General features: G+C 43.7%; 1 protein-coding gene across 4 annotated transcripts in view; it reads right to left on the reverse strand.

The window, feature by feature from the left end:
- Nucleotides 1–898: 898 nt before the first annotated feature.
- Nucleotides 899–14,185, reverse strand: part of SLC37A3 (solute carrier family 37 member 3) — a 60,838-nt gene continuing 47,551 nt past the window's right edge. For 2 of the 4 annotated variants that reach the window (XM_054495844.2, XM_063667886.1), the window contains 5 exons: nucleotides 12,767–12,868; nucleotides 12,113–12,160; nucleotides 10,300–10,451; nucleotides 4,452–4,517; nucleotides 899–2,679 (listed from right to left, as the gene is read on the reverse strand). In XM_054495844.2, the coding sequence (XP_054351819.1) occupies nucleotides 2,587–2,679; nucleotides 4,452–4,517; nucleotides 10,300–10,451; nucleotides 12,113–12,160; nucleotides 12,767–12,868 (461 nt within the window). In that variant the 3' untranslated portion in view covers nucleotides 899–2,586. The remainder of the gene's footprint in view (nucleotides 2,680–4,451; nucleotides 4,518–10,299; nucleotides 10,452–12,112; nucleotides 12,161–12,766; nucleotides 12,869–14,185) is intronic. The other 2 variants (XM_063667885.1, XM_063667884.1) reach the window with 1 other exon arrangement.

A 14,185-nucleotide genomic window follows, 5' to 3' on the forward strand; every position in this document is an offset into this window, starting at 1 on the left:
CAAGAGTGAGACTCTATCTCAAAAAAAAAAAAAAAAAAAAAAAAAATTAAATCCTGCACAGACTGGCAGAACTAGAATAAGGGGATATATCCTTATTTCATGTTGTCCAGTGCTGAGCATTGCTTTGTAATTTCATTTTAGGCAGGCCCAGTGGCTCATGCCTGTTATCCCAGCACTTGGGGAGGTGAAGGTGGGAGGATCGCTTCAGCCCAGGAGTTTGAGACCAGCCTGGGTAACAGTGAGACTTCGTTTCTACAGAAAATAAAAAGACTAAAAATAATTAGCCAGGCATGGTGGCGCACGGTCCAGCTACTTGGGAGGCTAGTCCCAGCTCCTCGGGAACTGAGGCGGGAGGATGGCTTTTAACTTCAGGAGGTCGAGGCTGCAGTGAGCCATGATCGTGCCACTGCACTCCAGTGTGGGTGACAGAGCAAGACTTTTGTCTCAAAAAAAATTGTTAAATGGTTTCATTTCAGTACAGCTCGGGGGCCATAGAAAGGTCAGGGGAACAGTCACCGATCTAAGGTTCAACTGGGTAAGAAAACACAGGCTGGCGTGGGGACACAAAGATGAGACCATACCCACAGTGCAGCTGGAAAGGAAACTGAGCCAAACGCCAGCCAAGAGGTTCAATGAGAAAACAGACGGCCCTTAACTTACAACCGGGCAATTCATCCAAACCGTGCACAGTCTTCCACAGTGGGAAAGGGCAAGTTTTCACAGAACAGATGGAAACGAAGCCACCCCAGCACCTCAGGTGAGGGAGCACGTGACCCAGCAATGCTGTGGGTCAGCGTGGGCTCACCCGGGAGCGCTCAGTATCAGGAAACATAAGGGCACCGATCACATTCTAAATCTCAGTGCTCATGGTATATAGATTTAAGTAACGAAATGGAGATTCATTATAAAAGTCAGTTTATTTTCCCTTTCTGTGTTTCGTATTTTCCCTTTTTGTCAGTAAATGAGCAATACACTGATTGGAAATCTGTATGATTAAATAACATCAACAAGTTCATAAACACACCCCATATCAGAGTATAAAGCAAGAGGTTGAAAAATATCCCCTAGCCCAATGCAAATTAGGTATCCCTCAAAATTGCACATTCTCCTCCTAGTTTGCTTGTATAATTTAAAATATATATATACAGAATGATCTTAAAATATTGATAACTAGTATGGAATTCACAGCCCTGAAGATATATATACTCTACATTTTTCTAAAGAATGGACACCCCTCAGGCCCTAGTAATCCATTCATGTGATTCAATGTCATGTACAGACAGTCCTCGGCTTCTGATTTTTGGACTTTACAATGGTGTGAAATGGTTGCAATTTCAACATAATGTACAATATTCAATAAATTACATGATATATTCAACACTTGATTATAAAATAGAGTTTGTGTTAGATGATTCTGCCCAACTGTGGGCAATTCTAAGTGTTCTGAGTACATTTAGGGTGGACGAGGCTAAGCTGTGGTGTTCAGTAGGTCAGGGGTATTAAATGCATTTGACTTCCAATGGGTTTACTGGGACATAACCCCATCATAAGTCAAAGAGCATCTGTACTTGACACTTACTAGAAAAAAAGGTCTTTCCCTTTTCTCTAATTCTAGTCTTCTGCTGAGGTAACTCCAGGAAGCTGGTTGTGCCAGAGATCAATCCTCTAAAAATAGACTAAGCAGATTAGCTTCCTAGAGGATCCTAAAGTTCCCAGACAACAAATCTGGGATGGAGTGCTTCGGCTCTGAGTTACACGTCGGAATGTTCAAGATAACTGATGTACCTTATGGTCCTTTACACGTCAGAATGTTCAAGATAACTGATGTACCTTATGGTCCTTGAAAGGAAGACGAAATACTTCCAGGAGTCAAAGTTAATTTGAATGAAGATGGAAGAGAACAAGTTGACAATAATTTGAAGCTATTCATGCTTCTAGGGCTGAATGACGTTTAGATCAGACACAGTGACTGAGCCAATCAACAGGCATGTAGTGTGATCTTTCCCACCACAGTGAACAGAGGGATTCTTTGTCCAAGGCAGGCTTGCAGCTCGGTCCAGCTTGAGCATTTGATCAGGATTTGATGCTTCAAAGATGAGCCACTCTCTGTAAACTCATTACCAAAGCAAAATGCAATGATCTCTTCCATTTGTGGAGCATATCACCAACACAAACCACGCGTGGCTTTGCCTCCTGTTCACTCTATTTTCAAGGCTAGAGAAAGTTCAAGTCCAAAACAACAGTTAAGGTTAAAACGCTAAACCTCAATAGGCTAAACAAAGATGCTGGCAGAGTCAGAGGTCAAAGATGCTGGCAGAGTCAGAGGTCAAAGATGCTGGCAGAGTCAGAAGTCACTCGGCACATTCATGAAACAACAGCAAAAATCATCAACAATAATTCCTGTAGTGTAGAAAACTAGTGCAGCCTTCACCGCTGGTCAGCATCTCAGGTGGCTGGCAGTGTTGAGAGACGCCTAACAATCCAAGATCAGGCTGGAGCTCCTAGACAAATCCAAATTAGGGCAGACTCGAAGCCCCAGCAGTCCTGATGTGGCTGACATTGTTCTTTCTGTCTCGTGGGCACCAGTCACTCCCTCAATATGTGAGCCTGTCTCCTTAGCACGAGAGAGAATATTTCCCTCACTATTAATGGCGAGATAAACACAATTGTACAACTTGTCTGTGAAGAGAAAATAGTATCAAATATGCAGCAACAATTTACTTCTGTTAGAGTGTCATGTTTTGAACATAATAATGGATTTGGACAATTACATTCATTTTGACTTCATACAAAGATAATGTTTAATCTTCAATGAATTAGAAAATGATTTTGAAAATCATGGCTAATATTACAAAACACTCAACATCACATTTCAGTTGCCAAAAAAAGAACAATACATACAAATAATTTGCCATAGGCGGAGCAGAGAACTGAGACCAGAGGCTCAGATTAACAACAATGATCCTTATAATAGATAAAGTTTTCTTTCTACTACAATTCCTAGTATGATCACATCAGAAAGTTCATCACAAGATACTTCCCTCTACTTAGCATGGATGTCAGAAATGGAACACAAGTTACATGGCCCAGTCTTTGGAAACTAGATGGGAATAAGACGAAAGCTCCAAGGTATTCCCAGAGCTGGACTATCCTGGGGCTCCTTGACCACAGCAAGAGGACAGCTGCCTGGAGTAGGGGTGGTGGAGGCTGCTTTCAATTACAGTGCCCTGAATTTGAGGACAGGACACTGAATGCATCCCTGGTGCCTTCCAGACTCTCTCAGGCAGACCTGTCTTGAGCACTGTCCCACAATAACATGCCTGAGTATGTCACAGCTCATAACAGAGAGCAACATTTTAAAAGCACAAAGCCTCAGGAGTTTGAGACCAGCCTGGGCAACATGGTGAAACCACCTCTAGGAAAAATTCAAAAAGTTACCAGGCATGGTGGCACACACCTATAGTCTCAGCTAATCAGGAGGCTGAGGTGGGAGGACCACCTGAGCCCAGGATCACCTGAGCCCAGGAGGTCAAGGCTATAGTGAGCTGTGATCGTGCCACTGCACTCCAGCCTGGGTGACAGAATGAGACCTGTCTCAAAAAATAAATAAATAAAAATAAACAAGGCCTTACTCTGTATTGGCTATTTCCAAGAAAGTAGAGAATCCCAGCCAAGAATGTCTAGGGCATCATAAATATTTCCTCAAGAAACTATCAACATTTTAGAACCGGGAAACATGACAGTGTTAATTACAGCAGTGCTTCTCTTTTAACTCAGTGTTGCTTGGTATACATTATCATTTACTTCAGAATTCCTAAATTATATTCAGCAGATAGAGGGTAGCCTAAAGAGTGTACTGATTAAGGGGCTGGTGATACTTTAAATAAGTCTCTTCTTGTTTTTCTGAAATCATAAATGGCAATATTCATTAGACTCAGGTCAAGAGCAAACTGAGAGCCTTTTTCTTCCTTAAAAAGAATGTGAGGCCAGGCGCGGTGGCTCACACCTGTAATCCCAGCACTTTGGGAGGCCGAGGCGGGTGGATCAGCTGAGGTCAGAAGTTCAAGACCAGCCTGGCCAATATGGTGAAACCCCGTCTCTACTAAAAATACAAAAACTAGCCAGGTGTGGTGGCAGGCGCCTGTAATCCCAGCTACTCGGGAGGCTGAGATGGGAGACTCGCTTGAACCCGGGAGGCAGAGGCTGCAGTGAGCCGAGATCGCACCACCACACTTTAGCCTGGGCAACAGAGCGAGACTCTGCCTCAAAAAAAAAAAAAAAAAAAAGAAGCAGAAGAAGAATGTGTCTTTTAGACTAATAAAATGTTACTTTTCACAAAGGAGCCTTTAAAAGTAATCAACAATTTTGCTGAAGTGACTTAAGTAAATGCTTTGAACTTAAATTAATAGAAAAATGACTTTTTTTTTTTTTTTAAAGGAGCACACACTTACCATGAGAATGAAAAAGTAGAAAACCCACATCCATCCTAGCTTGTCCCGGATCAGAGACACTAAATACTGAAAGGGAGAAAAAAAAAAATTACAATATAATTCTTTATAAATTCATAAAAGGAAGCAGCTAAAAAGTAGATTAAACATGGCTTTTAGAAAATAAGAAGGGAACAGGATTTGTATGTTTTGCAGTTTACAAACCTCTTCCACATACATGTGCCTGCTGTGATTAATGGCCCATTTAAGCATGCAGAGTCCAAATGGAAAAACTGTATAATAGAAGTTGTCAGTTCAGAAGGTTTATTTTTATTCACTTTGCTATTTAGCGAGGAAGATGAACATCCACAAGCCACTCCCATTTAATCATTCTTTCTTCCAATGAAAGGTACTATAACTGATGCCTCAAAAATAGTTTGTCTTTAAGTATGCCACTGATTTTCCAATTAGGCTGTTTGCTCACAGTGTTGCAGTACTACCTTTGCATCCTACAGCATACTCTTTTACTTTACTTTCAATTATTGAAAAGGATCTAATTGCACATTTTTAACCCATTTTCTTTTTTTCTCTTATTATGGTAAGATATAACTTACATAAAATTTGCCATTTTAACCTTTTTTTTTTTTTTTTTTGAGATGGAGTCTCACTCTGTCGCTCAGGCTGGAGTGCAGTGGCGCAATCTCAGCTCACTGCAAGCTCTGCCTCCCAGGTTCACATCATTCTCCTGCCTCAACCTCCCAAGTAGCTGGGACTACAGGTGCCTGCCACCTCACCTGGCCAATTTTTTGTATTTTTAGTAGAGATGGGTTTTCACCATGTTAGCCAGGATGGTCTCGATCTCCTGACCTTGTGATCCGCCCACCTCGGCCTCCCAAAGTTCTGGGATTACAGGCGTACTGTGCCCGGCCCATTTTAACCATTTTTAAGTGTACAATCCAGTGGTATCAGTTACATTCATAATGTCGTACAACCATCACGACCATCTATTTCCAAACGTTTTCATCATCCAAATAGAAACTCTGTTCCTATTAAGAAATTAACTGCCCATCTCCCCAGCCCTTGCTAACCTCTTCTTTCTGGTTCCATGAACTGGCCTCTGCTAGGTATTTCGTGTAAATGGAAACACAGTATTTGTCCTTTTATGTCTGGCTTGTTTAACTTAGCATAATGCTTTCAAGGTAAACTACATTGGAATTTCACTCCTTTTTTTTTTGGAGATGGAGTCTTGCTCTGTCACCCAGGCTGGAGTGCAGTGGGGCAATCTCTGCTCACTGCAACCTCTGTCTCCCAGGTTCCAGTGATTCTCCTGCCTCAGCCTCCCGAGTAGCTGGGACTACAGGTGTGAGCCACCATGCTCGGCTAATTTTTGTATTTTTAGTAGAGATGAGGTTTCACCACATTGCCCAGGCTGGTCTGGAACTCCTGACCTCAGGTGATTCACTCACTTCAGCCTCCCAAAGTGCTGGGATTACAAGCATGAGCCACTGCGCCTGGACTTTTTTTTTTTTTAAATGGAGTCTTGCTCTGTCACCCAGGCTGGAGTGCAGTGGTGCGATCTTGGCTCACTGCAACCTCCTCCTCCCAGGTTCAAGCGATTGTCCTGCCTCAGCCTCCCAAGTAGCTGAGGTGCCACCCCTGCTGGCTAATTTTTGTATTTTTAGTAGAGATGAGGATTCACCATGTTGGCCAGGCTGGTCTCGAACTCCTAACCTCAGGTAATCCACCCACCTCAACCTCCCAGAGTGCTGGGATTAAAAGGGACAGGGTCTTTCTCTGTTGCCCAGGCTGTAGTGTAATGGTATGATCACAGCTCACTGTAACCTGCCTTCATTTCTTTTTAATGGCTCATTAGCATTCCATTGTATGGATATACCACATTTTGTTTCTCCATTCATCTGCTGATGGACCCAAGTAGTTTCCACCTTTTGGCTACTATGAATAATACTGCAATAAATGTTGACATACAAACATCTGAGTCCCAGTTTTTTTTGTTTTTTTGTTTTTTTGAGACGGAGTCTTCCTCTGTCACCCAGGCTGGAGTGCAGTGGTGTGATCTTGGCTCACTGCAACCTCCACCTCCCAGGTTCAAGCAATTATCCTGCCTCAGCCTCCTGAGTAGCTGGGATTACAGGCACCTGCCACCACATCCATCTAATTTTTGTATTTTTGGTAGAGACAGGGTTTCACCATGTTGGCCAGGCTGGTCTCGAACTCCTGACCTCAAGTGATCCACCCACCTTGGCCTCCCAAAGTGCTGGGATTACAGGCATGAGCCACGGTGCCTGGCCCCCAGTTTTCAATCTTTTGGGAAATAACTAGGAGTGGCATTGCTGGGTCATATGGTAATTCTATTTAAATTTTTTTGAAGAAGCACCAAAGTATTTTTCACAGAAGCTGCATCATTTTGCATTCCCACCAGCAATGCAGGGCTCCAATTTCTGCACATCATTGCCAACACCAGTCACCTTTCCTGTTTTTTAATTACAGCCATCGTAGTAAGTATGAAGTCACAGCTCACTGTGTTTTTGATTTGCATTTTCCTAATGACTAAGGATGCTGAGACTCTTCATGTGCTTATTGTTCATTTGTACATATTTGTCATGAAGATTTGTCCCTGTTTTCTTCTATGAGTTTTATAATTTTAAGTTCTTCAAGTTAGGCCTTTAATCCATTTTGAGGTAATTTTTGCATATGAGGTAAGGTTAGGGTCCAACCTCATTCTTTTTTTTTTTTTTTTGTCTTTCCTCCCCTACTCCTCAGCTCCAACTTCATTCTTTTCACGTGGATATCCAGTTTTCCCAATACTATTTATTGAGAGACCATCCTTTCCCCATTGAATGGTCCTGGCACCCTTGTCAAAAATCAATGTGGCCACAGACACAAAAGGGTGGCATTCTTTAATCACATTGTTACTGAAATGTACACGTGAAAAAAATTAATGCAGAACGACTATGTGATTTATATTAGATCACATCATGTGTAGCAAAAAAGCAGAGGTCTCATCATCCACTACAGGAAGCATAGGGGGGCTCCAAACTGACTGCAACTTTCTGTTTGTTTTTTTTTTTTTTTAAGATGGGGTCTTGTCCAGGCAAGTGGCTCATGCCTATAATCCTAGCACTTTGGGAGGCTGAGGCAGGAGGATCACTTGAGCCCAGGAGTTTGAGACCAGTCTGGGCAACGTGGTGAAACCCTGTCTCTACAAAAAAAAAATACAAAAATTAGCTGGGCATGGTGGTGGGTACCTGCAGTCCAAGCTACTTGGGAGGCTGAGGTGGGAAAATTGCTTGAGTCCCAGAAGGCAGAGGTTGCAGTGAGCCAAGATCCTGCCACTGCACTCCAGCCTGGGCATCAGAGTCAGATGCTGTCTCAAAAAAAAAAAAAGAGAGAGAGAGAGAGACAGAGTCTGGCTCTGTCACCCAGGCTGGACTGGAGTGGTGTGATCATGACTCACTGCAGCCTTGACTTCCCAGGCTCAAGCGATCCTCCCATCTCAGCCTCCTAAGTAGTTGGGACAGGCACATACCACCATGCTCAGCTAACTTTTTATTTTTTGTAGAGATGAGGGTCTCACTATGTTGCTTCGGCTGGTCTTGAACTCTTGGCCTCAAGTAATCCTCCTGCCTTGGCCTCCCAAAGTGCTGGGATTACTGTCATGAGCCACCACACCCAGCCTCATGTACAAGTTTTAATGTGGACATTTGTTCTCATTTCTCTTGGGCAGATACTGCAACTTAATCTTACTGAACCCCTAGTATGTGTCAACAAAAGCACTAAGCATTGGGAATACAAAGACGAAAGAAACAAGCAGAGCACCTGTCACGGTGCATCACCCTTACACCATGACAGGTGCCTGCTACAGGACCGCATCAACTGCTATGGCAACCTGAAGGAGAAACAATTCTTTACTTGGGAAGTCGGGGAAAGATGGGGCAACAAAGTTATTCAGGGTAAATTAGTACACTGGCTAAGGACAGGGCTGATAGAGTTTAACGCTAAGTCACAGAGTTTGGGCTTTCACCCCTTAGGCAATGGGAAATCATTCAAAACTCAACATGCAAGAGGAATGAGTGAAGCTAACAGTGATTTACTCCAGACATGCTTCCCCAACCATGAAGGTCAGACTAGGACCCAAGTTCACAGTGAGGGATCCGGATACTGGCAGGTGAGGCAATCTAAATAAAAGCAAATTCTCTGAAATACTCATTATAATGCACCCATTTAGTTAGTGAAGAAAACATTCGTAAGGAAGGATAACTTAAAATAATATAATATCAGAAAAGGATGCCCAGTGCAGCCACTCTCTATCCCATAGATGAAGACGTCTGAACTGATGGCTGGGAGCATTTTTCGATTCCCACTCCAGAGCATGATCAGGTAAGTGTATTTTTCAAGCCTTTGCTAAGGTTTTTGTTTCTTTGGGGTTTTTTGCCCTTTAGTCTTATAATCAAATATGCTAAGCATATCAATCATTCATTCCACAAGTAATGTCTACTGTGTGCCAGGCACTGTTCTAGGTACTAAGGTGACAGAAGAACATACAACAAAATGCTGCGCTCAGGAAGCTTATGTTATAGTGGGAGAGACAGACATTAACAAGTGCATATAGACTATTAAAATACAGCTAGGTAGTCAAAGTATTAACGTGGCTTACTTTACCTCAATACTTGTCTCTCATTAACCACTAGCAATCAGACATCAGCAATTCACCCCCACCAAGCAAGTAACAATAATCTTCAAGGTTATTAATGACCTCCTAGATGTCAAAACTAAGAGCCTAAGAGACAAATCCTTCAGTTCTCTTTCTCCTGACCCCTCTACATCCATGACCTTACTAACGCCTTCTCAAACGCAGTTCCCTTGACTACAGGTTACTCTGCTGCCTTCCTCTTTCTTTCTGGGCATTCCCTGAGGCTCGGCCAACATTCTCTTTCCCTATTAAATGTTTCATTCACTTCCACAGGTTCAACTATTTTTATCCATACAGATGACTCTCAGATCCATCTTTCTACAAAATTAGTACTCTACAATCTGTAGTGGTATATCCTAGAAGAGGCATGACTCATGACTCTGCCAGAAAAGAAATATCTGTCCCAGAGAAAGCCTGAATTTATGCAAAAAAAAAAAAAGGTCAATGTAAATAATTCTAAGTATAGTAGGCCAATCTTAGTGTAGGGATCTCAAACATCCGAGTGCGGAAGAATCACCAAGAAGCCTTGTTGAAAATACAGATCCATAGGTTCGAACTCAGCGAGTCTGTAGTACGCTTGGTGTTCTGTATTTTAATGAGTGTCCCAGATGATTCTGATACCAGACACTTATGGGCCACTCTTTGAGATACAGTCAGAGATTTTTGGACACACAGGAAGCAGAGCGAGTGATTCAGGAGCAGCTGCAGAGTCCATGGCCACGTCTGGCCGGGCCCAGGAAGGAACGTGTATGCAGTAGAGTGTCTGGGAAAGGGAGACGGGAGACAGCAATGGTGGGGTCCACATGCCAGGGGGGGATAACAAGAAGCACTCCCCACTATGGAATACCAAGTTCAGCCTGGAAAGAAAGAAGGGGGTGGCAGGCTGGGGCAGAAGGATCTGTCTGTCTTACGAGGTCTTAGCTTATTTGCAGACAGGAAGAATCTAGAAGTATAAGTAGAAAAAAGGAACTAAAAACAATGGAGAGTCCCTCTACATTAGGACGCATCAGCTGGTCCTGAGAGGAGGCGGAAGTCCTTGGGCTCTGGGAACAGCGTTCTACAGCACAAGAGTGCCACCTACCGAGGCCCAGAGGGCAGGTTCACATTCAGCCGCCTTTGAGGGAAGACACTAGAATCCCAGCCTCTCTCCTGTTCTCTCACCTGGCCCACTGCAGCTCCAATGCTCCCCGAACCATCAACAATTCCTGTGACAGTGGCCAAAGCCTCACTGCTCCTTTGGATAAGCTCCTGGCGACCCAAGTCCGCGGAAATAGCAGAACTAATCATATTAGAAGGTCCACCAATCAAAAATCCTGAAGTCATAAACAGAACAGGTTCTTATTAAAACACAATTCACAACCATCAGCAATCTACTGCATAAGGCAAAATAATATCCCAATAGTTTTCTTAATATGTTGGAGAGAAATGGAAAAAAAAGGAAACCCCCAAATAGTATCATTTTCAAACTATTAATAGTTAACATCCACGTTCCTGAAATCCCTTCTTGAATTATGTGACACTCTAGTATATTTTGCAGAACCCAAAGATACAAAAATATAGTGAAACACATAGCCTTTCTAATCCTGTGAAGTTTACATTCATTAATAACTAATTGCACTAGCTTGTCAAATAAATTCTATTATGGTAGAGTTGCATCATATGATCATTCCACTACACAAATTCAACCAGAAATATTGAAAAAAAAGAGCAAAGAGGAAAGAGCCACTGAAATGGAGCAGGTGACTCTATCTGCCACTGCTCTCAGTGAGGCTGCCCATGAATCAGGCATGGGATGGCCCAGGTGAATCTGGTCCCACTGCTGGAATCAGTCCCATGTACCCCAAGTAGAATGAGCAGCTCACTCTCCCAAGCATGATCTAAAGTTTAAAATAAGTAACTTTTCTGGCTGGGCGCAGTGGCTCATGCCTGTAATCTCAGCATTTTGAGAGGCTGAGTTGGGCAGATCACCTGAAGTCAGGAGTTTGAGACCAGCCTGGGCAACATGGTGAAACGCTGTCTCAACTAAAAATACAAAAATTAGCTGGGCGTGGTAGCAGGTGCCTGTAATCCCAACTACTTGGGAGGCTGAGGCAGAAGAATCACTTGAACCCAGGAGGTGGAGATTGCAGTTAGCTGAGATCGCACCACTGCACTCCTGTCTGGGTGACAAGAGCGAGACTCCTTCTCAAAAATAAAAATAAAATTAGAAAGTTTAAAATAAGTAATTTTTCTGGCTGGGGATGGTGGCTCATGCCTATAATCCCAGCATTTTGGGAGGCCAAGGCAGGTGGATCACCTGAGATCAGGAGTTTGAGACCAGCTTGGGCAACATGGTGAAACCATGTCTCTACTAAAAATACAAAAATTAGCCAGGCATGGTGGTGCACGCCTATATTACCAGCTACTCAGGAGGCTGAGGCAGGAGAATCACTTGAACCCAGGAGGTGGAGGTTGCAGTTAGCTGAGACTGCGCCATTACACTCCAGCCTGGGCAACAGAGCAACATTCTGTCTCAATAAATAAATAATAAATAAAATAAGTAATTTTTCTATAACATAGTCCCTAAATGCACCCAACTATTTTATCTAGTGCTCAAGTGACAAAATGCTGACCTATTCCAACACAGGAGGAGACACGAGCTATTGTGGATTTTTTTGAAAGCTGGTGAATTGGTCTCCCATGTGGCATCTTTCTAAGTCGCTTCTAGAGGTAAGAGCAGAAGCTGGGGCAGTAATCAAAAATCTTAGAAAATCTCTGTCAATAGGGACCGCTTCTGTCACAATAGGACTGAGAAGGTCATGTAAGAAACAGCAGAGAAAAAGAATCTGGAAAAGGAGATGTTTTTCCTTTTAAAATTTGAATTCTCTGTAATTAAGGTTTCGGTACTACTCAAATTGAGGGAGAAAACAGTTTCCCTTTTCCTCTGAATTTACAGAGTAACAGAAGCACAGTGGAGCAGAGTCATGTGCCGTACCTGTAACAGTCATCAGAAGGGCATTGATGGACTTATCATTTGGAGAACCTGTGAGGGAAGAAACAGACAAACCACGATGACTTGAAAAGCAGACTCCATGTGCCTCTGCCAACAGTACGCAAAGATCTATATCTCCGTGACCTCACAAATCACTCCCAGAGACAACAAAGAGACACAACTCTCTCTGCCTCTTTCAACTCTGATTTGTAACGTCTGCCTCTTGCTGGTGCTCAAGCTAACAAGACTTCTAAAAGCTAAAGAAAAGCTCTACTCCTGTCTCAGCAGCATCTTAAGGGACATATACCAAACCTACTAATTACCATCTTTTCGCTTTTGAAACCTGTTCCCTTTTTATTGTTTTATTGGCTATAATGCTGTGCCTCTGGAGCCTCCCCCAAACAAAGCATATACACTCCCAAGCAAGCTTTTAAGCAAATTAACAAAGCAAAAGAGATGCCAGTTTCCTCCCAAGACAAATAAAACGATGTGATGACAGGTTTCCCAGGCATTCACAGGACAATGCAAAGGTGGCACATTGGGTCTTGAAGCTGGTCTCCAGGCTCTCCCCAGCACTGGTCACTGACTCCAGACAAATGCCTTATTCCAACCAGATTAGGGGAGCAAAGGAATTAGTAATTGCAAAAGAATACTCACGACTATACCCGATGAGGGACCCAACTGCCAGAAGCAGACTCAGGGCAAGAACCGGCGCTCTCTTCTGTAGTATGTCAGAGATGAAGCCTTGCAAAGTTCCACCTTCAAGCAGAGTGTCGAGCAATCAAAATCACTTCTAATTTAGCTCACTCACCTGAGGCGTGCTCCCCATTTGCCCTCTAGTCTCACTAGCAGCAGCCTGACACTGGTCTATCAAAAAATATGGCTGGGCCGGGCTCGGTGGCTCACACCTGTAATCCCAGCATTTTGGGAGGCCGAGGCGGGTGGATCACAAGGTCAGGAGATGGAGACCATCCTGGCTAACACAGTGAAACCCTGTCTCTACTAAAAATACAAAAAAATTAGCCGGGCGTGGTGGCAGGCACCTGTAGTCCCAGCTACTTGGGAGGCTGAGGCAGGAGAATGGCGTGAACCTGGGAGGCGGAGCTTGCAGTGAGCCGAGATCACACCACTGCGCTCCAGCCTGGGCGACAGAGCGAGCGAGACTCCGTCTCAAAAAAAAAAAAAATATGTCTGACTCCCTGAAAAGGGGTCCTCCATGACCTCCTTTTAGGAGTAAACTGTCTGTTAAATCGCCATGTTGACCAATGGGGACAGGAGACCACAAATCAGACAGCAAAACATGAAAAAAGGAAAAATTGTCAAAGCCATCGGCTATCCCTTACAAAAACAAGTTGTGAATGTTATTTTTGATTTTTCTTTTTAATTTAAAAGATAATGAATTAAGAACTACGCCTCGCTGGGCATGGTGGCTCACACCTATAATCCCAGCACTTTGGGAGACCAAGGCTGGGGCACTGCTTGAGGCCAGGGGTTCAAAACCAGCCTGGGCAACACAGTGCCCTTATCTCTATAAAAGATAAATTAGCCGGGTGTGGTAGCACGTGTCTATATTCCCAGCTACTTGGGAGGCTGAGGTAGGAGGATCGCTTGAGCCCAGGAGGTTGAGGCTGTGGTGAACCGTATCGTGCTACCTGAACCCAGGAGGCTGAGGCTACAGTGAGCTATATCATGCCACTGCACTCCAGCCTGGGCAACAGAGCAAGATCATGTCTCAAAAACCAAAAAACTGTGCCTTACAGTATATTGAGGCCAGTAGGTGGGCACAGTGGCTCACGCCTGTAATCCCAGCACTCTGGGAGGCCGAGATGGGCAAACTGCCTGAGCTCAGGAGTTTGAGACCAGCCTGGGGAATACAGTGAAACGCCATCTCTACAAAAAATACAAAAAAATTAGCTGGGTGTGGTGGTGCATGACTGTAGCCCCAGGTACTTAGGGAGGATCGCTTGAGCCCAGGAGGTTGTGGCTGCAGTGAGCCAAGATCGTGCCACTGCACTCCAGCATGGGTGACAGAGCAGTACCCCCATCTCCAAAAAAAAAAAAAAAAAAGTGGCTAGT

Source organism: Pongo pygmaeus, chromosome 6 (assembly GCF_028885625.2).
Source record: "Pongo pygmaeus isolate AG05252 chromosome 6, NHGRI_mPonPyg2-v2.0_pri, whole genome shotgun sequence".
In the NCBI taxonomy this organism is placed as follows: Eukaryota; Metazoa; Chordata; class Mammalia; order Primates; family Hominidae; genus Pongo; species Pongo pygmaeus.